A 26,597-nucleotide genomic window follows, 5' to 3' on the forward strand; every position below is an offset into this window, starting at 1 on the left:
CTGCTAGGTAGCTGTCTACACAGATAGGCAGCTGAACAGAGGCAATGAACACAAACATACATATAAAAATATATAAATATATACACATTTCATATCATATATATTATATTGTATACTTATATAATTAAGATTATATTTTAATTCAAAATATTTTAAAATGTTGCACATTATTCTGCTTTTTGAGAGCTACACACTATGTTTATTTTACAGAACTGGGCACAAATCCCATTGAAAATTCTGGGATTGAAAAAGGAGCTTTTCAAGGAATGAAGAAACTGTCCTACCTCCGAATTGCAGACACTAATATTACAAGTGTTCCTAAAGGTAAGACATGCATTTTGGTGTGTATTTATTGTTGTCTCCAAGGATGCCAAAGTGGTTGTATAGTATTAAAAAATAAATATCACCGCTGTCTTCAAAACATAGGGCCACAATTGTCTAATGATTGTGTCTTGTACTGCGGCTCGGCAATATTAGATCAGGGCTAAACTATCACTTTTTATATAATTGTTAGTTGACTTTAACTATTGAGTCGTCTGCGGTCCTCTGAACTACACCGAATGGTTAAAAGCAATGAGTAGTCCCACAAAAGGCTACAATGTAAACCTGGTCTTGAAATGGGGCTGAGCTGCAATACAACCTCTAGACTAACCTGTGGACAGGTTTAATGCACTTTTAATGCACTTAGAAAATACAAACATATTTTTGCAGTACAACTTAAAATTCTAATAATAACATTAAGGATACTAAGTTATCACTTATTTAAATGTATGTCTACGTGTAACACAATGTTTTAGAACAATGGTGCAGAGTTTTTCAGGTCTTTGAAACAATGAAAATGCTTGCCATGGTTATCCTGAAGGATAAATGTATTGTAGAATATCGCAAAAAAGTGGTTTTTTTGGGGGGTTTTTTTTCTGTTTTTTTTTTTTTTCATTTATATGAATACAATGAGCAAACAGTTTTTGTTAAATACACATTGATCTATCAGGTTATGATAATTTCATCTAACAATGTCCTAGCCATCATTAAGCTTTACTTCTTAGAAAACTACCATATATATATATATATATATATATATATATATATATATATATATATATATATGCATTGAGTATGAGAAGGAGCTCCATCAATGATGTATTACTGACGTGCATGTACTTTTATTGTCCAGCAGCTCATCCAAATGACAAACTTGTTCCATTTCTCAAGGATTAGTTAATGGAGTCATGTTTAGACTTACTCTTATCCACCATAGTTTAGATTAGATTAGTTTAGATGTTGTTTGGTGTAAACATAGAGAAGGTTTCCATAAACATAGGTAAAAACAATGTAACCAAACAATGCACCATATCTCATGTTGTAAAGAGTGACGTTTTCTTAAGAGAGGCTGTTATTTAAGAAAATATTCCACAAGATATAGAGATCGCTGAATTCCTCTGATTGTGTCTCCTTGGCTCTTATTGACACTGGAAAGCTTCTTTAGTTGTTGAGGACAGGAGATCACAGTTGAATGGGCACAGTGCACAGCTGAATGCTAATTCTACCCCTTCCTTGGACCACCATCAGTCAAAACTTCTAACAAGTCTCTATGGCATGCCAGAGGTTTTCTAAAATGACAATTACACTTTAGGCTCTTGTATATTACTCTTCTATAGTCATCAAACTGTACTTTGGTATCTTGAGAGTCTCAAAACTTTTTCTATAGTATGTGTACTATACTTTTCCTGCATTGTACTCTATTGTTAACTGCACACAGAGATAATAGAGATAATATACAGAGATAACAGAGGGACTGATTAAGAAACTTTCCTAGCTCTTATCAGGGCTCAGCAACTGAAAGCACTATGCAAGGAGAGGGAGAGAAGAGAATATAGTCATCAGCCCAACTTGAGATGAGGTCTGTAACTTAGACAACCAGCTGTAACTACTAAGAAGAGAGAATTGGTTCTGTCACACAAATGGGGCAAGATAGAGCAATGTTTTGGGTAAAACACTTTAGTTACCTTCAGATAGAAGTTTAAAGGGGTATTCCCATGAATATAACTATTTTTAAATTTGTAAATAATTCAAAGTTAACCATTTTTGAAAATATAAGTAATTAAAAATCTTGCAGAATTTTAAAGATTTTTTCTAAATATCTTGTGGTTACAGTCTGTTGTCTTGATCGGTTGCCAGTAGATACAACCATGAATGCAGAAACTTTGGGATATCTTCTCATACATGTAGTTTCCTGGCCTGATAACCCAGCTACAATAAGAAAATCATGGCTGGGTTTTGGACAAGATCCAGACCATTGAAAGTTTCTGTATTTGTGGTCGTATCCAATGGCAAAAAATCTAGACAACAGACTGCCACCACTAAGGTTATTAGAGAAAATCTTTAAAATTCTGCAAAGTTTCTAACTACTTGTACCTGCAAATATGTTTAACTTTTAATTATCTACAGATATATAGATATGAATATGTTTAATACTTGAGATGGGGGAATATATCTTTAAATGCCTTAATCATGTTTAATAAAAAGTCATAAAAAGATTCCCCACATGAGTACAAATATATAGCACAGTATTTTTTTATGGGAGAAAGAGGAGCTTATAGCATTTACAAAAAATGGAGGCAGGGGATATTTCTAGTTTAAATGATAAGGTTATAATAATTTCATCATAAGGCATCACTAAGAATAGTAAAATACTGTACCCACATAGTGCCAAATCTAATGCCTAAATACATTCACAAACCAAACGGTGCCAGTTCATTTCTTTTCCTATATATTCATACAATGCCACTTGTAACGTATTATGCAAAGATAGTGCTGTTTATTACCCACATGTTACCATAAAATTTCAAGCATGTTATAGTTTTTCCAGTCACATTAAATACACATAGAGCCAGATAGTGCCCAGATTACCATAGTTTGCCTACATATCACCATAATATAACCACATAGTAAAACATAAGGCCCCCCCAGGGGTGAACACTTTGAACACATTCACTTAATGCTCACATAGTGCCTTACCTAACAGTGTATGGTGGGGTGCAATACCTTGAAGACTTGCCCATGACGTAAGAAAAAACTCATCTGCACTGTACACACAACTTATACTGCCCTCTGCTGGGAGAAGCTGGAAAGCCAGAGAGTATAGGTAGCTGGGAAGCCTGATAGTAATGGTAAGCCAGATAATATTCTGGGGAAAATTCATCATATGGTTTATGTTAAAAAAAAAAAAAAAAAAATGTAGAGATTTGTAATGAATTTCATTTCATTACTGATTTTGTCGCAGTTTGTGTCATCTCATCTAATTAATATTTGATGAAGTGGAAAGCTAAGTGAATTTTAGACATATTTGATGAATTCACTCTTTTTTTTTACCCTTTCAACTAAACTTTATTGGAAATGTCTTGTGATGGCGCATTTGATGGTGCAGTGTGCTTGTGTCAGAAGTAAAATACTGGACTGAAATTTACTGGATTTGATTGTAGAATAAAAGACAAAGTTTGACGTGCAAAATATTACAGCACTTCAGAACAATGGATGAGCAACACGTCTATATTCATAGGTGAAACTCAAACTTGCATTGACAGACTCAGGATTCCAGCATTCTGTTACACAGCAAGCTGCTTCCTGAAACTGCCACACTCCTGAAAAATAAACAACTTCCCTATATACTGTATACTATACTCACCAAGAAGCCCTGCAACAATGAGGAGCTCTCCTACTCCTACAAGTTGTCCCTCTGTCTCACCCTGAGCTGTCTCCTTCTCCTACAAAGTGCAGGAACAGGCTTAAAACAGGGAGCCTTCTACTGACCTGGGCATCCAGGGCAACTCCTGACTGCACCATGTGAGAGCAGCACGCAAACTATCCCATGATGCAACCCAAATGTGCAACTCAGATCCCATAAAGAATCATAATCTGATCCTGTTCCCAACTGTACCAGAACACCGACTGGCGATGACGTGCACCAATGAAGGCAACATGATTATGTCTAAAGCACATCATTCAGAATATTTCAAGTACATATTGGCACACAATACAACAATCAGTAAGCTGTATTACGCCAAGTTGTGACTCGCCAGCTTGGCTAACACTGCACTCTCACTACACTAACAGGCCCAGTTGGGGCAGAGATCCCTGTACGATAGCTTAGCTGATCAAGGTGTGCATCTGCAGCAGCTTACACGTAAGCACACTCCAGTTACTGTAAAAAGAGCCTGAATTCTAATATTACCAAACTATGGAATTTGTGTATCTGCAACAAACAAAGATACCCAAACAATGATTAAAAAGTTACAGAAATAATTTTTATGAAATAAAACCAAAACATTTAAATGTGATCTGGGATGCTTGAGCAGCTAAGCTTCCAAAAAATCTGACTTTGTGGCAGAAGAATACTTATACATGATGTGACGGTAGAAGTTACAATAAATTCTGATGGTCCTATAGGCCACCCTGGTGCATAAACCTCAATGATGTAATGACATTTCCCTATACTTTATTTCTACTGTTTATATTATGGAGTCAAAGAGGCGGAGCTATGAAACTGTCTAAATGAAAATCTTTTTGTTGTCCAATCACAGGACAACTTTCATTTTTCAAGGTTAGACTATGCAATGAAAGTTGTGATGTGATTGGTTGCCATGGACAACAAATAGGTTTTTCTTTCAGACAGTTTGATAAATCTGCTCCAATATTACTAAAATAAGTTCTTCAGTACACACAGTATTGTATATTGTATATATACATATTGTAGTATTGTATGTAGTAATATAAGACCATACGTGTATACTTTTACTGCTACTCGTACAGACAGGTTTTTAGACATAAAAATGTTATTTATAGTCTAGTGAGACAATCCATCACTTGCTTAATGGTATTTCTAGATGTGAAAGTTTTAGAATACTTCAGTTGTAATTCCATTTTCTCAAGGGCAAGTTAAAACATGAAAGCAGCTTGGTTGGTGTAAGTTAAACTTATTTTTGGGCTATTTTTGCACTGTTTTCTGTAAAGAAGCCACATAATGTTTAATAGAGCACATGCAATCATAAAAATACAATAAAGTATATAGTACTATAAGCCAAAAAGTTACATTTAAAGGAGTATTCCCATGTACATAACATTTTTCAAATTTGTAGATAATTAAAAGTTAAACATCTTTGCAAATAGAAGTAATTAAACATTTTGCAGAATTTGAAAGATTTTCTTTAAATATCTTATGGTCACAGTCTTGTTGTCTTGATCAACCTAGGCAACCAGCTGTAAATAGACTAGTGGATACGACCATGAATCCAGGACCTTTCTAAGGTCATAAAATCAGCCATGATTTCTTTATTGTAGCCGGGATATGTTCTCATGCATGTAATGTCTCTGTCTGATGGCCCTGCTACAATAAGAAAATCATGGCTGGGTTTCTGAGAATTCCCAAGCCATAGAAAATTTTCTTTTGTGGTCGTATCCATTGGCAACCGATCAGGACAACAGACTATCACCACTAATATAGTAGAAAAAAACTTTAAAACTCTGCAGAATTTTTAACTACTTATATTTGCAAAAATGTTTAACTTTTAATTATTAATAAATATAGAGATGATTATGTTCATGGGAATACCCATTTAAACTAATGCTGTTCAACCCCTAAAAGGGTATGCCATTCACCACTATCCAACCACTAGGACCAGGGGCGTAACTACCGTGGTAGCAGCAGTAGCAGCTGACACAGGGCCCGGGCCATTAGGGGGCCCGGTGACAGCCGCTACCGCTGGGTTTTTTTTTTTTTTTTTTTTTAAATAGTCCGTTACGGGCCCCATTCCCTTGCTGATCCTGGCTGGGCTGGGATCGGCAAGTGACACCGCGGGCCCCACAAACACTATCATTATACTCGGGGGTCTTTGCAGACCCCCGAGTATAATGATCAGCGGACCGGGAGACGTAAGGAACATAACAAACAGTGTTACTTACCTCTCCACGATCCTGCCTCCGGCCTCCCTCATTCGTGTCTGACGTCTCTGACGTCACATGACCCGGGTCTGCTTCCCGGGTCATGTGACGTCCGACGTCATTAATGCAGGACAAGAGTGGCAGCCGGTAGCCGACAGCCTAGGAGCTGGGCACAGGTAACCAACTGTTTTTTTTTTAAATGTTTTTATTCCCCCGGGTTTCCGATTATTATACTCTGGGGTCTGAAAAGACCCCAGAGTATAATAATTGTTTATGGATGTCCACAGTGGGACATAATACTGTGTGCAGGGGTCACTATTGGGGTTAATACTGTGTGCAGGGGCCACTATTGGGGTTAATTCTGTGTGCAGGGGACACTATTGGGGTTAATACTATGTGTGCAGGGGCCACTATTGGGGTTAATTCTGTGTGCAGGGGCCACTATTGGGGTTAATGCTGTGTGCAGGGGCCACTATTGGGGTTAATACTGTGTGCAGGGGCCACTATTGGGGTTAATTCTGTGTGCAGGGGCCACTATTGGGGTTAATACTGTGTGCAGGGGCCACTATTGGGGTTAATACTGTGTGCAGGGGACACTATTGGGGATAGTACTGTGTGCAGGGGCCACTATTGGGGTTAATACTGTGTGCAGGGGACACTATTGGGGTTAATACTGTGTGCAGGGGACACTATTGGGGTTAATACTGTGTGCAGGGGCCACTAATGGACATAATACTGTGTGCAGGGGACACTAATGGACATAATACTGTGTGCAGGGCTTACTAAGGGACATAATAGAGTTCTGAGGAGGGGGTCGGTTGAGGTCTTCGGCGTCGGTTTGGGGGGGGGGGGGCATGTCAAAAGTTTGCCACGGGGCCCCGCCATTCCTAGTTACGCCACTGACTAGGACCCCTGGCAATCACCAATACTGGTTTGAATGGAGTAGTAGATCCAGTCATTTCAATGAGACCTATTGGAAATAACAGAGTGCTTTACTTCAGTTAATAATAATTTACTAACTGAACATACAATATTTGACATTACAATATGACAACAAATTAACATCTCAATCAATAGGAGTGAGGGGCCTGACAATCTCTGTAATTAGACCCCTTTTAAATGGAGTGGTGGCGCTCATTTCAGACCTACATCTCCATTTAAAGTAAGGTGCAAAACAGGCCAGTTCTAGTTAATCAGCATGTCACCCCCTATCATTTATTCTAGTGACAAGCCAACTGTTTATGCAGTAACTAGTTGTCACTAGAATAACCATTTAAAGCTAAGGCTCCACCTTGTGGAAATGCACCGTTTTTGTTGTGGATTTTGTTGCAGTTGTTTGAGCCAAATGCTTAGAGAAAAACTTTGTAGACTGTCTTTGAAAAGCGCTGCGTAAAAAAACGCAATGCGTTTCCGCCACCATCTTCTCCGCAGTGCTTTTGGGCTGCAGCTTGGCTTGCTCCTTGGGGCCGTATCCTAAAGGCGTTTCCCTCAAGAAATATTTATGGAATATCCATAGAATGTCTAGTCCAATTCTTGAACCACGACCAATTTGATAAGTGCTTCAGCTATATCTGGACTTTATGGAAACAGCATTGCCCTGAGCTACACTATTAACTTAACTACCATATACTTCTAGGGGAGTTACAGAAATATCATAGCTTCGCTGTTTCTATAAATCCTAACCATAGCTTAACGAGTACACCGTCGAGTAAGTGGTCGAGAAGACAGACTGGGGGGGGGGGGAGGGGGTTATGTTAGAGACAGGTCCTGTGGATATGCCATAGAGGTATTTTATTGGAAAACCCCTTCCCACCTGTGACATTTTTTAATTTCATAAAAGTCATAACTTTTAACATTTTCTTTTCTTGTCATGTTCCAAAGCTCTAAATTTTCTGTGCTGATTCAGCTACTTGAAAACTTGTTTTTTTTTGTGAGTTAAGTTGTATTTTCCAATTACATTATTTAGGAGGATGTTAATTAGTTGTCATTATTTTTTGGGAGTGGGATTGCAAAAAAGACAACTAAGCTGTCTCTGTTTTTTGTGGAATACGTTATAGTTTATTTCAGCACCATTTTAGGGTACCTATAAGTTACTGCAGAAGGGGGATTGCAGCTCCAGGCCCACTAAGTGAAGCCCATCCCGGGGTCACCATAAACACATGCCAGTATTTTAACTATATCGTTGTCTGCATCACCCTGATATAATTAAGATGCATCCTACAACTCTGACTTGTCAGCATAGGCAAGTGAAATTATGTCACTGCATTTCTCCACATGCACTGAGATACACACGTCCTATGCATTGTCCGAGATGTAGGGAGAGGAGGTGACATCTAAGTGGCATCACTTACATAAGGAATCATTAGGAGGCAATATGAATAGAAGAGGTGTTATTTATATAAAAGGTCATTTTGGGGTCAATATGAATAAAAGGGGGAATCATTTATGTCATGGCGGGGCAATATTTATGTCAGTAGACATCAGGGGCATAATATAAGAAGGCAATTAATTTAACTAAGATGGCACTTGGATTTCCGATTAATTTTTTGGATGAATCCTCTTGAGGATCAGTGGACCACCACTGATCAGCTGTATAAAGAGGCAATAGCTTCTGTTTACATTGCACACCATTTTATAGTGGGCGCTGTCATATATACTTTTTATAATGTCTGTGTAATGTAATTACAGCCTTGTTACATACAAAAGTATAGCATGAGGTTGTAGTTACATGGCACAGCTGGTATGAGATGAATGAAACAATGAAAACTATGTGCCCATCGTTCCTTCAAACAGCTTACCATTTGGTGTCCCAGGTGTTGGAACCCCACTGTTTTTTTGTTTTTTTTATTGATGACATGGAAAAACCTCTTTAGACTGAAAACCACATTGTGGAAACTTTTTTGTTGCAGATTTTGCTGTGTTTTTTTTTTTTTTTTTTTTTTAAAAAAGCCAATAATGGCTACAAAAGGAATGGGAAACATGTAGGAAGTACTTACACAAGTGGGCAAAATTGTTGGTACCCCTTGGCCACAGAAACTTTTTGGCAAGGCATATCAGCTCTATGTTTACACATGGAAAAATGAAGCATATCTTGAAAAGAATACTGTCCCTACTGTGAACCATGCAGGAGGCTCTATTACAGTCCTATGAAAAAGTTTGGGCACCCCTATTAATCTTAATCATTTTTAGTTCTAAATATTTTGGTGTTTATAACAGCCATTTCAGTTTGATATATCTAATAACTGATGGACACAGTAATATTTCAGGATTGAAATGAGGTTTATTGTACTAACAGAAAATGTGCAATATGCATTAAACCAAAATTTGACCGGTGCAAAAGTATGGGCACCTCAACAGAAAAGTGACATTAATATTTAGTAGATCCTCCTTTTGCAAAGATAACAGCCTCTAGTCGCTTCCTGTAGCTTTTAATCAGTTCCTGGATCCTGGATAAAGGTATTTTGGACAAACAATTCAAGTTCAGTTAAGTTAGATGGTCGCCGAGCATGGACAGTCCGCTTCAAATCATCCCACAGATGTTCAATGATATTCAGGTCTGGGGACTGGGATGGCCATTCCAGAACATTGTAATTGTTCCTCTGCATGAATGCCTGAGGATTTGGAGCGGTGTTTTGGATCATTGTCTTGCTGAAATATCCATCCCCGGCGTAACTTCAACTTCGTCACTGATTCTTGAACATTATTCTCAAGAATCTGCTGATACTGAGTGGAATCCATGCGACTCTCAACTTTAACAAGATTCCCGATGCCGGCATTGGCCACACAGCCCCAAAGCATGATGGAACCTCCACCAAATTTTACAGTGGGTAGCATGTGTTTTTCTTGGAATGCTGTTTCTTTTTGGACGCCATGCATAACGCCTTTTTTTTTATAACCAAACAACTCAATTTTTGTTTCCAAAATGAAGCTGCCTTGTCCAAATGTGCTTTTTCATACCTCAGGCAACTCTATTTGTGGCGTATGTGCAGAAACAGCTTCTTTCTCATCACTCTCCCATACAGCTTCTATTTGTGCAAAGTGCGCTGTATAGTTGACCGATGCACAGTGACACCATTTGCAGCAAGATGATGCTGCAGCTCTTTGGAGGTGGTCTGTGGATTGTCCTTGACTGTTCTCACCATTCTTCTTCTCTTGCCTTTCTGATATTTTTCTTGGCCTGCCACTTCTGGGCTTAACAAGAACTGTCCCTGTGGTCTTCCATTTCCTTACTATGTTCCTCACAGTGGAAACTGACAGGTTAAATCTCTGAGACAACGTTTTGTATCCTTCCCCTGAACAACTATGTTGAACAATCTTTGTTTTCAGATCATTAGAGAGTGGGCTGTCCATGTTCGGCGACCATCAAACTTAACTGAACTTGAATTGTTTTGTAGAAAGAAATGGTCCAAAATACCTTCACCCAGGATCCAGGAACTGATTAAAAGCTACAGGAAGCGACTAGAGGCTGTTATCTTTGCAAAAGGAGGATGTACTAAATATTAATGTCACTTTTCTGTTGAGGTGCCCATATTTTTGCACCGGTCAAATTTTGGTTTAATGCATATTGCGCATTTTCTGTTAGTACAATAAACCTCATTTCAATCCTGAAATATTACTGTGTCCATCAGTTATTAGATATATCAAACTGAAATGGCTGTTGCAAACACCAAAATATTTAGAACTAAAAATGATTAAGATTAATAGGGGTGCCCAAACTTTTTCATAGGGCTGTATGTTTTGGGGCTGCTTTGCTGCATCTGGCACAGGGTGTCTTGAATCTGTGCAGGGTACAATGAAATCTCAACACTATCACAGAATTCTAGAGATAAACATTCTGCCCAGTGTCAGAAAGCTTGGTCTCAGTCGCAGGTCATGGGTCTTGCAACAGGATAATGACCCATAACACACAGCTAATGACACCCAAGAATGGCTAAGAGGAAAACATTGAACTATTCTGAAGTGGCCTTGGGTGAGCCCTGACCTAAATCCTATTGAGCATCTTTGGAAGGAGCTGAAACATGCCGTCTGGAAAAGGCACCCTTCACACCCGAGACAACTGAAGCAGTTTGCTCATGAGAAGTGGGCCAAAATACCTGCTGAGCGGTTCAGAAGTCTCATTGACAGTTACAGGAATTGTTTGATTGCAGCGATTGCCTCAAAAGGTTGTGCAACAAATATTAAGTTAAGGGAATTATCATTTCTGTCCAGGCCTGTTTCATGAGGGTTTTTTTTTTTTTTTTTAATACTTATATTGAAGTGAAAAGCAATGTCTGACTTACATTTGTTCATTTTCATAGAATTTTTATTATTACTTTTGTCAGATTCAAGTTATTTCTGTGACCATTGAGGGTTTCTCTTTTAATAAGCAATTTTGTCCATGTGTGTATACTGCTACCTTCTGCTCAAGCCACTCCTGGCTTTGGTTCAGAAAACTGCAGCAAAATTTGCAACAAAAAAAAAAATTGGAAACACATGGGGCTTTATTATTAAAGGGCACTATTTAAGGGAATACAAATAGAAATTATTAATTTAAATATGCACTCATGGGTATTACTCGTTCGGGGAGATTATATCATATATTTGGATAGTTTATATAAGTGAGGACATTGTGGGTTGGGCCTGGAAAAGTGAGGAGCCAAAGATGTCTGTGTTGCTAAATTTACAGAGAAAAGTCACTGCTGGGAGAAGTGGTCATGTCAGTCTGAATGGAAGAGAATAGAGGTGTGAAAGATAACAATCAGAGACATTACCTGTAAGTCACTACATGTTTCCTGTGTTGAATTCACCTAAATGCTCTGCATTTCCTGTGTAGTGCAATGCCAGATCAGATAACACGAAGACTCAAGCTGCCTTAGCGGAGATCTTTATAAAGCTATAAAAAAAAATTTAAATTGCAAAAGTAAAAGGAAAGGTTATATGACAGATAATGAATCTATTAACAAAGGGACTTTTCACATTTAGTCATATAAAGATACTGTATTTGTGATGTGAATTGGTTAGAAATGAGTTTAACATGCTTTATATTGGAGACTGAAGATTGAACAATTTTTTGGGAAAGTGGGAAAGGAATCTAGGTAGATTTTTTTTTAAATCAAATGTCGTATTTAGTGACCTGAATATAAATGAAATAATTAATTTCTAAAGGTTGAAACCAAAGGTGAATCCAGTATTTTATGGGAAGAATGTTTACCAGTAATGTAATTCTCCACATGCTAGTTAATTGGAAAATAACCCAATTTTGGAACTATTTAAGCACCTGTAAAGCAAATTTACAAAGACTTGTATTTGTAAATTGTTAAAAGGGTTTTCAAGTTTCCAGTATATAAGTGTTATTGTTTGTAAAAAGTCATAAAATTTTCCAATATATGAATTCCTAGATTTGCTTGCTTTAATTTACTGTTCATAGGGTTCAGCAATCGGGATCAGAAAAGCTTGTATCCTGATCAGCGATCGAGTAAATTTGACGATACGATCGGGTTCCGATCCAGCCTAAAAAAGATCGGGAACAGAATTCCGATCCCGATCGCTCAACTTACCTGCACAGAAGCGCTGCCACTCCCTGTTGTTCTCGCTCCTCTTCTCTCTACTTCACATGCCTGCAGAGCGCCGTGCGTGCCCCTGCCTCCTAGGCTAGTGTTACAGATGCTGGGAGAAGGAGGGCCTTGTGGCTTAGGAGAGCGTGGGCGGGTACTGGGAGGGGAGACGTGAGTGAGGCACTCACGTCTCCCCACCCTGTACTCGCCCACACTCTCCTAAGCTACAGTAAGCCCCATCTACTCCCAGCAGTAGTCTATGGGGAATAAATACTCGTTTAGGGGGAAACCACTATTCGACTCAGGAGGGGGACAGCAGAGGAAGCATGTCTGGGGCATCTAATATGCCCAAGTTACTGTATTACGTCGGGATCCCTGTCAGCTTGCGATATGTGGGAGCTGACTTTTTCCCATAGGAATGCATTGGCCAGCGTTAATTGGCCGAATGCCATACAGAGTAGAGCATTCGGCCAATCAATGCTGGTTCTGCCGGAAGAGGCGGAGTCTAAGATTAGTCCACAGCAGTCCCCATTCTGGTCCGATATTAGACTTTGCCTCCTCACAGATGAGCCTCCAGCAGAACCAGCGTTGATTGGCTGATCGCGCACTTTATGGCATTCAGCCAATCAATGCTGGTCAATGCATTCCTATGGGAAAAAGTCAGATCGCACATATCGCAAGCTGACAGGGATCCCGACCAGACAGAACCCCAAAGAACTGGGTGAGTAACATTCCCCCCTAAATAAAGGTAATCCCTAGCTAACCCTGCCAGTACATCTATCCCTGTCTCACAGTCACATAGTTCACAGTCTCATATGAACCGGATATTAAATCCACTGTTCGTATAAACTGGAGGTCACCTGAATTAGCCAGCCAATTACTTTTTCCGATTTTTTTTCGATGCCTCCGTTGTCATAGTTCCTGTCCCACCTCCCCTGCGCAGTTATTGGTGCCACCTGGTGTTCGACTCGAATCGAACATCTCGAACAGCCTGATATCCGATCGAACTTGTACTCGATCAAACACTCATCTCTAGTGGTGAGCACTGATACATATTGCTGAGATGGTGACCATCTTTCTGTCCCCAATTTAAATTTTTTTTTTTAAATAAATTAAAATTCAAATGATATTGATTTTTAAATCCTCACTGACTGTTGCTGTGCTGAATCTGATATAATATGCCACACTGCCTGCTATGCTGATTGACTTGACTTTTCTCAGTCTCCAACTACCAATTTTTCTTAGTTAAATTTTATTTGATGTTCAGTTGAAAACTAAATGTAAATCAACCTCACTGATTCATCACCAATTGGGTTTGACCTGAATATTTCAAATTATTCGGTTTTAAACTAATCCAAATAAAAGGCGATTAATCTCAAATTCACTAAAACGATTGCCACTACATATATTGTACATTAAAAGTACAGAAGAGACATGTCACATGCCTTATGAATCACTGTGATGTTCTGGCGCCAGCTGAGAGCCTCATAGCCAATAGTCAGTGGTAGGTGGTACAAAACTACTCCTAAAAAGGGATAATTTTTGGAACTCTTGCAAAAGTTATTGCTTCTTCAGATACAACAATGCCTGTGAGTGTGAGTTTATTGATTACGCCAATAGGGAGCCTTCACACGGAGTATACGCTCTGCTCATTCTGAACGTAAACTCGTTTAGAATGAGCGGCGTTAAAAGAGATCCCATTGATTTCTATGGGTGCTGCCATACGTGCGCTACCCATTGAAATCAATGGGAGGCTTTTTTAACTATTGTTTTCAATGTGATACATGCGTATGCCGGCACCCTTAGAAATCTATGGGATCTGTTTTAACGCTGCTCATTCTGAACGAGTTTACGTTCAATATGAGCGGAGCGTATACTCTGTGTGAAGACTCCCATAGATAGATTTTATAAATTTCTGCCTTTCTTTTTCTCCAATTATATTACTACCTTTGGTTGATTTGACCATATGTAACCATTTTCATTTTTCTTTAGGCTTGCCAGCTTCTCTTACTGAGCTTCACCTTGATGGAAACAAAATTGCCAAAGTCGACTCTGACAGTCTAAATGGATTGAACAATCTGGCTAAGTAAGTATTCAAAAGTGTTTGTGCAACTTTCTTACGGTCTTTTATTTTATTTTTTTATGGTGTTCACTGTACAGCCAAAATGACATGTCACCTGTATTCTATGAGTCAGTATGATTCTGGGGATTCCAAATATACATTTTTTTTTTTACATTTTGACCCATTAAAAAATCCATAAGTTTGCAAGGATAAAACCTATGGAGGTGGTCAGGATAGCGGTACCATCAAGTCAGTATTTTAAAATGTATTTTTCTGTGCAAGGCAACAGGAGTTTATATGTAAGTTATCCCATTCAGCAGACAAGAGACTCATATGGACGACCAACTCCCAGAGGGGTTCTTGGGTGCAGCATCCTTGAGGAGAATGCCACAGAGTGCAGATAATGTACGTGGAGTGGTGTCTGAGTGAGAGAGGTCAAACTCCAAATAAGTCATGGAGGAAGAAAGTAGAGGCGGTAGAGAAAATTTACAGAGAAAGGGTTCGTTCCCACAATGTAACACAGTGCTCATTCTGACATGTAAACACTAGAAATGAGCGAACAGTAAAATTTTCTAGGTTCGATATTCATTTCGAGTAGCCCCTCAATATTCGACTACTCGAATCGAATATCGAACCCTAGTAGTCTATGGGGGGAAAACGTTCATTTCAGGGGTAGGTAATGTTCGATCAAATTATACTTACCAAGTCCACAAGTGAGGGTCGGGCTGGATCCTCCATGCAGTCTTGTCCTTGCAGCGTCCCCGCGGTGTCTTCCGGCTCTTCATTCACTCTGCCAGGCATCGGGGATGGGCAGAGCCGACTGCGCATGCCCACACTACAAGCGGACATGTGCAGTCGGCTCTGCCCAGGCCCGATGCCTGGCAGAGTGAATGAAGAGCCGGAAGACGCCGCGGGAAGCTGCACGGAGAAGACTTCTAAAGGTAAGAGAAGAACCAAGCTGATTGGCCGACTGTATAGCATTCGGCCAATCAATGCTGGTTCTGCATCAAACTTTTACATTTGAACAGCGAGTGGTACTCGATTGAGTATGAGTATTTCGAATACCATAGTATTCGATCGAATACCTACTCGATCGAGTACTACTCGCTCATCTCTAGTAAACACATGTCAGAGTCAGCGCTTCAAAACAGAATCCCACTGACTTCAATGGGTTCCGTCTTACGGGCGTAATACATTGAAATCAATGGGTTAAAAAACCTCCCATTGATTTGAATGTGTAGTGCGCATAAGACGGAACCCATTGAAGTCAATGGGATTCTGTTTCGAAGCGCTGACTCTGACACGTGTTTACGTGTCAGAATGAGCGCCGCGTTACATCGTGAGAATGAGCCCAAAGGCAGTTAACTGTCCATATTCTAGCCAGGACAAGTGGAGGTGAGGGTGAGAAATGCGTAACTGCTTCAGAGAGGGAAGAAAAATATATTTATAAGTTTATTTTACTTTTTATTACTTTATATCTATATCTATACATAAAAATCAAAAATAAGGACTGCAGCGGTGAAGGGTTCTGGCTTCCGGATATAGGCAGTGATCCAAATGAGTAAATGCAAAATTTAGGCAGCACTCCAAGATATAAGGTGAATAAATGAGGTTAGTTTATTGCCTCATTCAGCCACGTTTCAGCCCCTGCATCATGAGCCTTTCTCAAGCCAGCTAAATAATGCAAATAATGTTTCTATTAAAACCTACTACATTACAGCAGATGTGGCAGGTTTTAGGCAGATATGAAGTGTTAATAGTTTTTTCTTTTGTCATTTAACAAAATTAGGAGAATAAGAAAAAGAGAAAACTAGATGAAATCAATATTTTGTGTGATCACCCTTTAGAGGAGGTGTCCAGGAAGTGATTATATGGCCCCAGGAGTGAACCTAGCCTCTCTGCTGCCTGAGGCAAACTATAAAATAAAAGCTAAAAAAATGCCCCCCCCCCATCCAAAAAAAAAAAAAGATACCAACCCAACTATCTTTGTTTTCCTGATGGGACCTCCCACAGTAGTACATGCCCCCACATTTGCAGATCAAAAAATCCACTTATTTGTCCCCCACATAGTATAACACTCCCTTTTTTTGGCCCCCACATGATATACAACCCACTTTTTTTGGCCCACAACACAGTACATGTCCTTTTTCTGGCCCCCTCACACGGTATATGACTCTCTTTTTCTGGCCCTCCCCACAGTATATAATCCCTTTTTTTAATGGCCCACACAGTTTATGACCCCCCTCTTAATAGCCCCCAAAGTTTATGACTCCCCTTTTTTATTCCCACATACAATATCTGACCCCTTTTTATGGCACTCACGCAGTTTATGACCCCCTTTTATGCCTCCCACAGTATAACACTCCCTTTTTTTTTTTTTTTTTTTACACACTCCCCACCACCAGTAAGGTTATGACCCCTTTAACACACAGTAGCAGCTGATAATTTTGACTCACCTGTCCATGCTCCTGCCCTGGCTACCCTCTGCTTCTGCCTCTAGTGGCGCTACACTTACATCACAATCTTGAAAAGCGGCAAGATGCTATATACACGGACAGGTGAGTAAAAATTATAGGCAGCTGCTTATTGCAATAACACAAGTAGTTGCCGATAAAAAAAAAAAAAAAAAATGTCGCCCCCAGTTTATTCCATGAAGTGCCACCTGATGCCATAACTTCATATCACCTCATTGAAGGTGGGGGGAAAAAGGTGGTGATATATTGTGGGACCATAAGAAATGGGTCATATACTGTGGAGGTAGCATAAGATAGTGGTCATATATAGTGGGGATCTATTAAAAAAAAGCAGGGATATACTGGGGGAGGCAAAAAAGGGGTCATATACTGTGCAGTAGCACATAAAAGGGGGCAGAAAAAAGAGGATTACATACCATTTGGGGTTCAGATGTTGTTATTATAGCAGATGTTGGTATTATGGCAGATGTTGGGAAAGGGTTAATTTGTGACAGAATTTGGCAGAAATAATTTTGTAATTTTTTTAAAGGCTATATATAGTTTTAGATGTATCATTAATAACATAGTAATTCTCCCCGTCATAATTACCAGCCAAACACAGTACAGCTTAAATTACAGAGAAATTTATGAAAGTAAAGTACTCACTGGTTGCTAATGACAATAAAGCCATTCCTCTATTCAATATATTACGCATGCCATCAGTTACATAGTAAATACAGGATTACAAATTTTTTATAAATGCTAATATTAATTAATTAATCAATGTTACTCACTTCTCCTGCGCTCCGGAGTGACTCCCTGTTCTCTTTGGGGCTTCTGCCTAGCATCAGCTACTGCTGATAGGGACACATGGTAGTTACTGTCATGACTCATAATGACACTGATGTGATCCCTGAGATCCAATCAGCAGTTGCTGATGTCAGGCAGAAGCGCCAAAGAGAACAGGGAGTCATTCTGGAGTGCAGGAGAGGTGAGTAACATTTCTTTAATGTTTTATCACCTCTCCTGGATCTTCACTTATTATATTTTGTGGTCTGAAGAGACCCCATAGTATAATAATAACTCATGAGTGGCAAACCTCAAAAATTTCAGGTTTGGCTGAACCTGTAATTTTTGTCAAATTCTTTGGGATACTATACTGTGTGAAGAGGCTACTATGGGACATTATACCATGTGGAGGGGCCACTATGGGACATTATACTGTGTGGAGGGGCCACTAGTAGGGTTGATCCGATCCCAATGCAAATCAATGGGATTTTTTAAATAATCGGAGATTGGATTTTAAAAACGATCCTATTCACTATACAGCATGTAGTCCAAACATTGTCCGCTTACCTGTACAGCTGCAGCTCCCAGTTCTTCGTCCGGTCCAGTCCTCTGTCCTTCACATGTCTTCAGAGCACCCTGCGCCCCCCTTCCCCCCCGCCTCCCTAGACTAGTGTTGTAGAGATGCAGGGAGTAGGTGGGGCTTGGTGCAGTTGGAGAGTGTGGGCGGGGAGACGTGAGTGCATCTCACACTCTCCTAAGCCCTGCCTTCTCTATAATACTGTCTAGGGAGGCGGGGACAGGGCACAGGGCGCTCTGAAGCCACATGAAGGACAGAGGACCAGACCAGCAGAGGGCAGCCGCAGCACTTCTGAGCAGGTAAGTTGAGCGAAGTTTAAGAGTAGATAGATATTACTGTACATTGACTTGTCTAGTAGATAGACAAGTCAATGTACAATAGTATCTATATACTCGTGAACTTGCCTCGTTGTCCTCACAGCAGCGCAGTGATTTACCGCAGCCTGCCACTCTTCTGCTTCGTCCCTGTTTTACCGTATATTCAGCTGAGTATACAGTAAAACAGGGACGAAGCAGAAGAGTGGAAGGCTGTGGTAAATCCATAGGAATGAATGGACGCAGTCGACACGCAGGGGGTTAAGCGGACGGCCGCTTCCATTCATTTCTGTGGGTGCTAAGCTTTTCCCACAATGATTGGCCAGTAGCCAAGCATTGTGGGAAATAAGCCCCGATCTCGATCCCGCCCGAAAAGATTGGGATCGGAATTCCGATCGCGATCGTGAAATTTCCGATCGGAATCCGATCTTTTCCGATCCCGATCGCTCAACCCTAGCCACTATGGGACAGTTTACTGTGTGGAGGGGCCACTATGGGACATTATACCATGTGGAGGGCCACTATGACACATTATACCACGTGGAGCAGCGACAATGGGACATTATTTTGTATGGCGGTGTGTTTGTGCACAAAAAAGCAGGCAGTTTCCAAAAAACGCACATTGTGAATGCAGCATTACATCGAAGTGAAAGTACCAATGGCCTAGGACTGGATGCAGCTATGGCTGAATCCAGATACAGTATTTCACTGCCCTAGGGTACTGCCACCTGGTGCTCCTGGACACACACATTTACCACTAATGGGCTGCACATGTACTTTTGTTACTTCTAATGGTGTGTCCCAGGAAATAACAGTAAATGCATATGTCCAGAAGCATCTCATAGCAGCACTTCTCTATTGTGGCTTGAGGTATATTGCACAGCACTCCAAATCTTTGATTTTTCATTTAAATCTGTACACCATGCAAAATAGATTGCCTACCCCTAGTCTAGGATTACATGAAGAGATAGAAGGATTTCAGCAAGCCTACACCCACAGATTTCTCCAAGATGTTTGGAGCAATTTACTCACTGAATTCTTTCAAAAAACTGTGTGAAAGTGTACTTAGAAGAATTGATGCTGATGAAGGCAAAGGGTATTATAAACTGTGAGTGTGTGTGTGTGGGGGGGGGGGGGAGAGGGTGGGCATAAGAATGGGTCAAATACTGTGGGGGGGATAAAAAAGGATGTCATAAACTCTGTTGGGGTCATAAAAATGGGTCATATGCTATGTGGGGGCAAAATGGGTCATATACTGTGTGGGGGCAAAAAAGAGGGTCAAATACTATGTGGGAGCCAAGAAAAAGTGGATACTATGTGGTCTTATTTTTATTTAGGGAGGCCTCATCACGCCAAAGATAGCCCAGTTGGATATCTTTTTTTGTCTTTTTTTTTTGAAGGAGGGGGTTCCTTTCTATAGTTTTCTTAAGGCAGCAGAGAGGCTAGATTCACCCCACCTGTTCACCTTCACAGTACACCAACAGCATTCTTCTCCTCTCATAATGTAAAGGAGAAGCATATTAAATTGCTGCAAATATAACATATAGCAAGAAGTAATATAGCAGCACAGATTTCTATTGTGTACACATGCTGCACATTAACGACCCTCCTCTATAATGGACTCTCCCAGCTCAGAGCCAGAATTTCACAGAGCACTTGAAATCTTGTGTGGCTCGGTCTTCTCACTACTGTATGTGAACATATCTTCAGTTGAAGGCCCAGATCTCCAGATCATTAAATTAGAGGAAATTTATTAATTTTCATAATTATATACTTGATACTAGTTTGATATTTGGCCTGTTGACACTATTTGGGCTATTACTCTATGATGTTTCCAAAGTGTGTTGTAAAGGGGTTATATGGGATTAGAGCAATCTGAGGCTTTCATCTGTGATTTCTTTAATGTAGAAATTCAGTAAAATTCAAAAAAGATGCATGTTATAAAGCAAACGAAAGAAAAAATCACCAAAATTGCTTGCAAAAAAAAAAAGCACAGAAAAACCCTTGAAATTAATGTTATTTTATTTATAGGAAATCACTGAAAATATCTGCATTATGGGATACCTAATAGACATTTCCTGTAAAGGCCCCATTATTGTCTTTACTTCAATATGTATATATTATAGAATAATATTCAGGCTATTTCTTCCAAGATGTTTGTTATAATTCTTTTGTCATAAGTCATAATAATACAATTTTTTAAAATATGTTTTTAAATAAGTTTTAAGTTTAAGGGTTCACTGTATTTCCTTATTTTATCTCAATAGCCTTTCATGTCTCCCTTCCCCATATAGATTATTATAATGCTATACTTCATAACATTGCTTTTCAAAAATACCTTAGCCAAGATACTTCTAAGAATTGGATCTGTTATGAACATAAGAAGCGCACTTAATAGAAGATTAACCCATTTGACATCAATTTGAGATGATATTAGAGATTAAAATAGCTATGTTGAAACACGTGCAAACCCTACGGGCAGCAATCCTTGGATAACAAGCACCAACATAAAGTGCACAGTCAAAATGCCTCCTGACTTCTCAAATAACACATTCCAGACTTGCACAAAATTGCGCTGGGTTTTCTCTCTAAGCATAAGAGACACTTAAAATATATTGTATAGCTTGGGGGAGATAAAATGCAAAAAAAAAAAAATTACAGTCTGTAATGATAAAGTCTGCCAAAAATAATGTAAAATATTTAGAAATATTTAGACTTTAGAATGAAATGAAGGTATTGCATACTGTTAGGCGAAACGGCTGTAATGTGGCCACAATATCCGGACTTTCCATTGCTTTAAGGAACAGAACTTCTGAGCAATCTGAGTTTTGTTCAGTAGAACTGTTGAAAATTGTGGTATCGCAGCCATTATAAAAGCCTCAAAATGTGACCGCATTATGGCCATATAAAACCAGTTCTTACTGGCGTCCATTGCCTTCTCTTTTCTTTTATAGGATTAGATTACAGTGGAAGGATAATAAAAGGATCAGATCCTGTCTTGAAATGCAAGAGAGACCTATTCTATTTATATTCTATAATAATAACATATCTTCTGTCAGATATATGTGAGATATCACAACGTGGACCATCTTCCTATATTTGGCACAAAATGTGTGTAGACATAGTATTGTATGTAATATAGTTATTGTAGGCTCCTGAAATACAATGGTAGACAAAAGAATTATATGGAAGAAGTGTTTTGGAAGCAGAATGTATTGTTGAGGCAGCAGTCCATAGAAATAACTTGACATGAGGCTAATGTGTCAAAGAGTTTGGACTCAAGGGATTCTCGCTATGCCAGACCTACAAAACCACTAGTGATTGGGCTCGTTAATCATTAAGTGCCCTGCCCAGTCTTAGGAACAACTGTGTGGCTGGTAAATACTAGGAACAGGATGCTACTGGCACAATATATTCAGTTTCCTGTAAGAGGCTGCAAGGAAATTGCTGGACCCTAAGGAGGTGAGTAAATGGCAAGACACTATAGATGAGAAAACCGGATCAACCTGAAGTTTCCAAATGTTTTGGGCTCGACTCAAACTTGTAACTTTTGGGGTTCATGGGTCACACCATTCCACTGTACAGAAAAGGGTCTGCAATGATATAATAAATGGATATGAGTAGAATTTTAAATGCATGTATATTAGAAAATGGTAGGATTTCCAGACAAATAAATGTAATGAATGAAATCTAGAATACCACTTCAAGGTTTTGTTTCTACATGGCAGGTTTCATGGAAACATTTCTTCAGCTAAAAAACATCTGAACAGTTTTGTTTGTGCAGAATGTGAATGATTTTTTCATATTTAGGTGAATAAAACAGTTACAGAAATGAATGTATTCTAAATATTACAGGTGAGTTCACTGCCAAGCTTGCTGACAGTTTCCACCGACAATCAGAACTATATATACAGCTTTTATTGTGTGTCTTGTGAGAAGGTGACAGGCAAAGTACTGGAGTCCCGCTATATCAGTCCCCAGTTTCTGACCTATGTGGGGTCCAGTGTGGGTTTGGAGTAGGCTTTAGCCCAGGTGTGGGTTATTAGCTCATTACTGGGCTATAAAAGGCTGAAAAGTTTGTACTTCAGGGCAGATCCAGGGAGTGAGAAAGGAGTCTGGGTCTGTCCTGTTAGCCAGAGTCCAGTGAGACTGTGCGTATTGGTTTGTTCATGTGGCTGTTAGTAAGCCACACATATAGTTAGTTTATGATTACTGTTTCGTTAGTTGCTCAGACGAGCAGGATTTTGTTTTGTTTTGCCTGAAGTTAAGGCTGTATTTTATTTTTCAAATTTTTTTCTGCCTGAAATTAAGGTTTATATATTTTCCAGTTTTCTTTCTTTTTTTTTTTTTTTAATAAATAAACCTGTTTCCTGCATATTTTGTGTTCCTGTCTCTGGCTGGTTGGGTTGGCACCACTGCTGCTACCGAGCTACCTTCCCCACAGGCTTCTATGGTGTTTCATTATTTTTCTCTATTTATGGTATATTTTACTTTTAATTTCAACAGGCTAGGGTTAAGTTTCAACAACATAATTAACGTCGAAAATGGATCAGTTGCCAATGTCCCTCATCTAAGGGAGCTGCACTTAGACCATAACAGCCTTACTCAGGTGCCTGCTGGACTCAATGAACACAAGTACATCCAGGTAAAGTACCCATTCTAAACCAAATCATATAAAAACAAAGTAAGCAGCATATCTGTGATAAGAGGCATTAATTGAGTTGTCCGAACTTATTAAGTTTTTTGTGGCCTAACATCAGGATAGGCCATAAATATCCAGTTGGTGTGGGTACAATATAAGTTACTCAGACTCATCAACTGTCCGTTGCCTGTCTTACACACTATATAGAGAGCTCTGTTCCCTGTATAGTGGCCAAACACTTTTACTGCAGCTTACCTCCCTTTGACCTCAATGGGAGCTGAGCTGCAGCTTTCTGCTTCCGGCCCTGCATAGTGTATAGGACTGGTGCCGTAAGCGGCTCCAATAACTGATCGGTCCATTGCCCGGCTGTCACTCCGATCAGGTATTTATAACTTATCCTGAGGATAGGGTATAAAAAGCTTAAAGGGATTCTACCATTAAAAATCTTTTTTCTGTGGCTTTAGAAAGGCTATTCGTCTCTTACCTTTAGATGGGATCTCCGCTGCGCCATTCCTTAGTAATACCAGTTTTTAACGGTATGTAAATTAATTCTTTGGCAGCGATGGGGGCGGGCCCCAGCGCTGAAAATGCGATGAGGGTGTCCCCACCGCTGCCTGAGAACAGGATCCTGCGGAGCCTCTATCTTCTACTGGATTCTCCCCTTCTTTATTCATCTTTCTTCGGTGGATTCACCTATGTCGGCTCTGACACTAGTAGAGCCGACTGCGCATGCATGGCCATAGTTCCGAGGCCGCAATTGCATGCATTCACATTCGGCTCTACTAGTGTCTCAGTGGCAGAGCCAACTGCACAGGCGTCAGAAAAAAGACAAAGAAAGAAGGGGAGGATCCAGTAGAAGATAGAGGCGGAGCAGGATCCTGTTCTCGGGCAGCGGTGGGGACGCCCTCATCACATTTTCAGCGCTGGGGCCCGCCCCCATTGCTGCCAGAGAACTAATTTACATACCGGTAAAAACCGGTATTACTAAGGAACGGCGCGGCAGAGATCCCATCTAAAGGTAAGAGACGAATAGCCTTTCTAAAGGCTATTCTGACGTGTTAGCCACAGAAAAAAAGATTTTTAATGGTAGTCTCCCTTTAAACTGGGACAACCATTTAGAGGAAAACTCTGAAAAAAATTGCACAATTTGTGGATTGCAAATTCTTGAAGATTAAGAAAATATTCCTGTAATAATCTCAATAGCCCATACTCCATAGGCAAAAAAATATTCATAATCAATTCTGGTCTATAGAGTTCTAATTGGAACAGAAGGGAGCTAGATTGCTTCATAGCTGTATGTATGTATCTTTCAATAATCCCATATGCATGTTATACTATACCAGGAACTTGTATTATTTATTTGATGTAGCCATTACAGTAGTAATTAATAGTAGTTGACTATTTTGAGGTTATATGCTAATAACGTCTTCTCAATGTTGTGTACAAATATCTTTACTAACATTGGCTGTAATGGGATTGCAGGTTGTCTATCTCCACAATAACAAAATTGCTGCTGTTTCAACAAATGACTTTTGTCCTATTGGATACAATACAAAGAAGGCATCATATACAGGAATCAGCCTCTTCAGCAATCCTGTCCAGTATTGGGAAATCCAACCAGCCACATTCAGATGTGTTTATGAACGCTCTGCTATTCAGATTGGAAACTACAAGTAAACACGCCAGCTATTATTGTGCCAAATAAAGCCTTTGTTTTTTTATTAATTTTTTTAAGCCCTAGCAACTAGTAAAAATGCAAATACTGGAAACTGTCCCAAAATACACTTTGCGCCTATATTTCATGAAAATATGGTTTCTCAAATCAAAAGAGGGTTGCTGGTGATGTATATCATGTATTATCATGAATATAGTCTACTTTCCATGAAACATGGGGATTGTATTATTTTAATGTATTAGCAGTTTGCTAACTTAGTATGTTATACTGAGGAATGTGTACGTGTTGATAAATCATGAATGAAATTTTTGCTTAAGAAGAACAAATTAAATCGTTTTTTTTTACATTCTTCTTCCATGGAAATAGAAGTGATATGATGATCTGTTAGAACACGTTGGACTTATGAGTGCAAGTGACAAACAGGGAATGAAGACATGAGCCTGACTGTCAGAGCAGGGCGGCAAAGACATGAGCCATGGGATTGCTCTCACTGGACTCATAGGTGGGAGAGGCTGGAATGTAAGCTATTTCCATGCCTACTTAACAGCTTTTAGGAGGCATTTGCACCCACTAGTTCATCATTTGAAAGTATTTGACACATTTAATATATGCACAGAAACTGTCCTGGTGACAAGTTACCTTAAGAAAAGGCTGGAATATTATCTCCCAGCATACTGCTAGTGGCTAAAATGGTCAACCCTTATCAAATGTCTTCATGCCACTCATCTCCTAACCTTTTCTCCTACTGTTTATGTCATATTGATGTTGTATTGTCCTAGTTTTTTAAATCATTATGTAAACTGCAACACAAAACCACTGATATCCTATTCATGCATATATCCATTATGTATCTGTAATATTAAAACCACGCAATTTGTTTATTTTTCAAAGCAGACATTGAAGGTACTTTTCTGTGTACTGAGTGCATAAGCTTGCTATTTGTTGGTCTCACGTAAATACTGTAGTCTAGTAGGCATATATTTGGCTTCTCAATTAAAACTCCAATTGGAGGACGTATGCTTGGACAGGAATTAATAGAAGTCCATACTAAATCCATGGACTGCCTGGATGTTCTACTGGTTTGAAGTGTTTGATGATGTTTTATGAAGTTACAGTTATTAGGTTGCAGATACATCTGTTAGACATGTGAGATACAGTACATACAATATTTTGACTGGAACATGTTTGGTTTAAATCTGGAATTATTTGTAAAGTGCATTAAAATGTCAGAAAGCTGAATTATGTTGAATTTTATGACTCGTATGCCTGATGTCTTATTTCAATACAGTTTATCTGCCATGTTAATTTACAAAATGTATTTCACAGTATATATATATAGCTCATATTATCAGTGTAAATATTATATGTACTGTTTTAAATGGAAGCAATAGTATGAGTGCATACACACACAACACATGCGACTAGTCTTTAGTTAATTCCTACAAGTTAACATTGTTGACACCATTTTTACAGCAAATATAATGTACTTTCTGTGTTTTTTTTTACATATTGTGCACTTATATTTCATAATCTGGCCTTCTGCATGGCTATAATATAACCAGCTCATATTAAACGTAAGCTCTATTCTTGCCTTACCAAGCATTCTTATTTACAA

At 39.3% G+C, this 26,597-nt stretch overlaps 1 protein-coding gene across 1 annotated transcript in view; it reads left to right on the forward strand.

Annotated features, from left to right (window-relative positions):
- DCN (decorin) overlaps positions 1–26,221 on the forward strand; it is a 51,303-nt gene extending 25,082 nt beyond the window's left edge. Inside the window, exons 5-8 of the mRNA XM_075274494.1 lie at positions 211–324; positions 14,463–14,556; positions 23,172–23,310; positions 24,790–26,221. Coding sequence (XP_075130595.1) covers positions 211–324; positions 14,463–14,556; positions 23,172–23,310; positions 24,790–24,984 — 542 coding nt within the window. The 3' untranslated portion in view covers positions 24,985–26,221. The remainder of the gene's footprint in view (positions 1–210; positions 325–14,462; positions 14,557–23,171; positions 23,311–24,789) is intronic.
- The last annotated feature ends 376 nt before the right edge of the window (positions 26,222–26,597 follow it).

Source organism: Leptodactylus fuscus, chromosome 5 (assembly GCF_031893055.1).
Source record: "Leptodactylus fuscus isolate aLepFus1 chromosome 5, aLepFus1.hap2, whole genome shotgun sequence".
In the NCBI taxonomy this organism is placed as follows: domain Eukaryota; kingdom Metazoa; phylum Chordata; class Amphibia; order Anura; family Leptodactylidae; genus Leptodactylus; species Leptodactylus fuscus.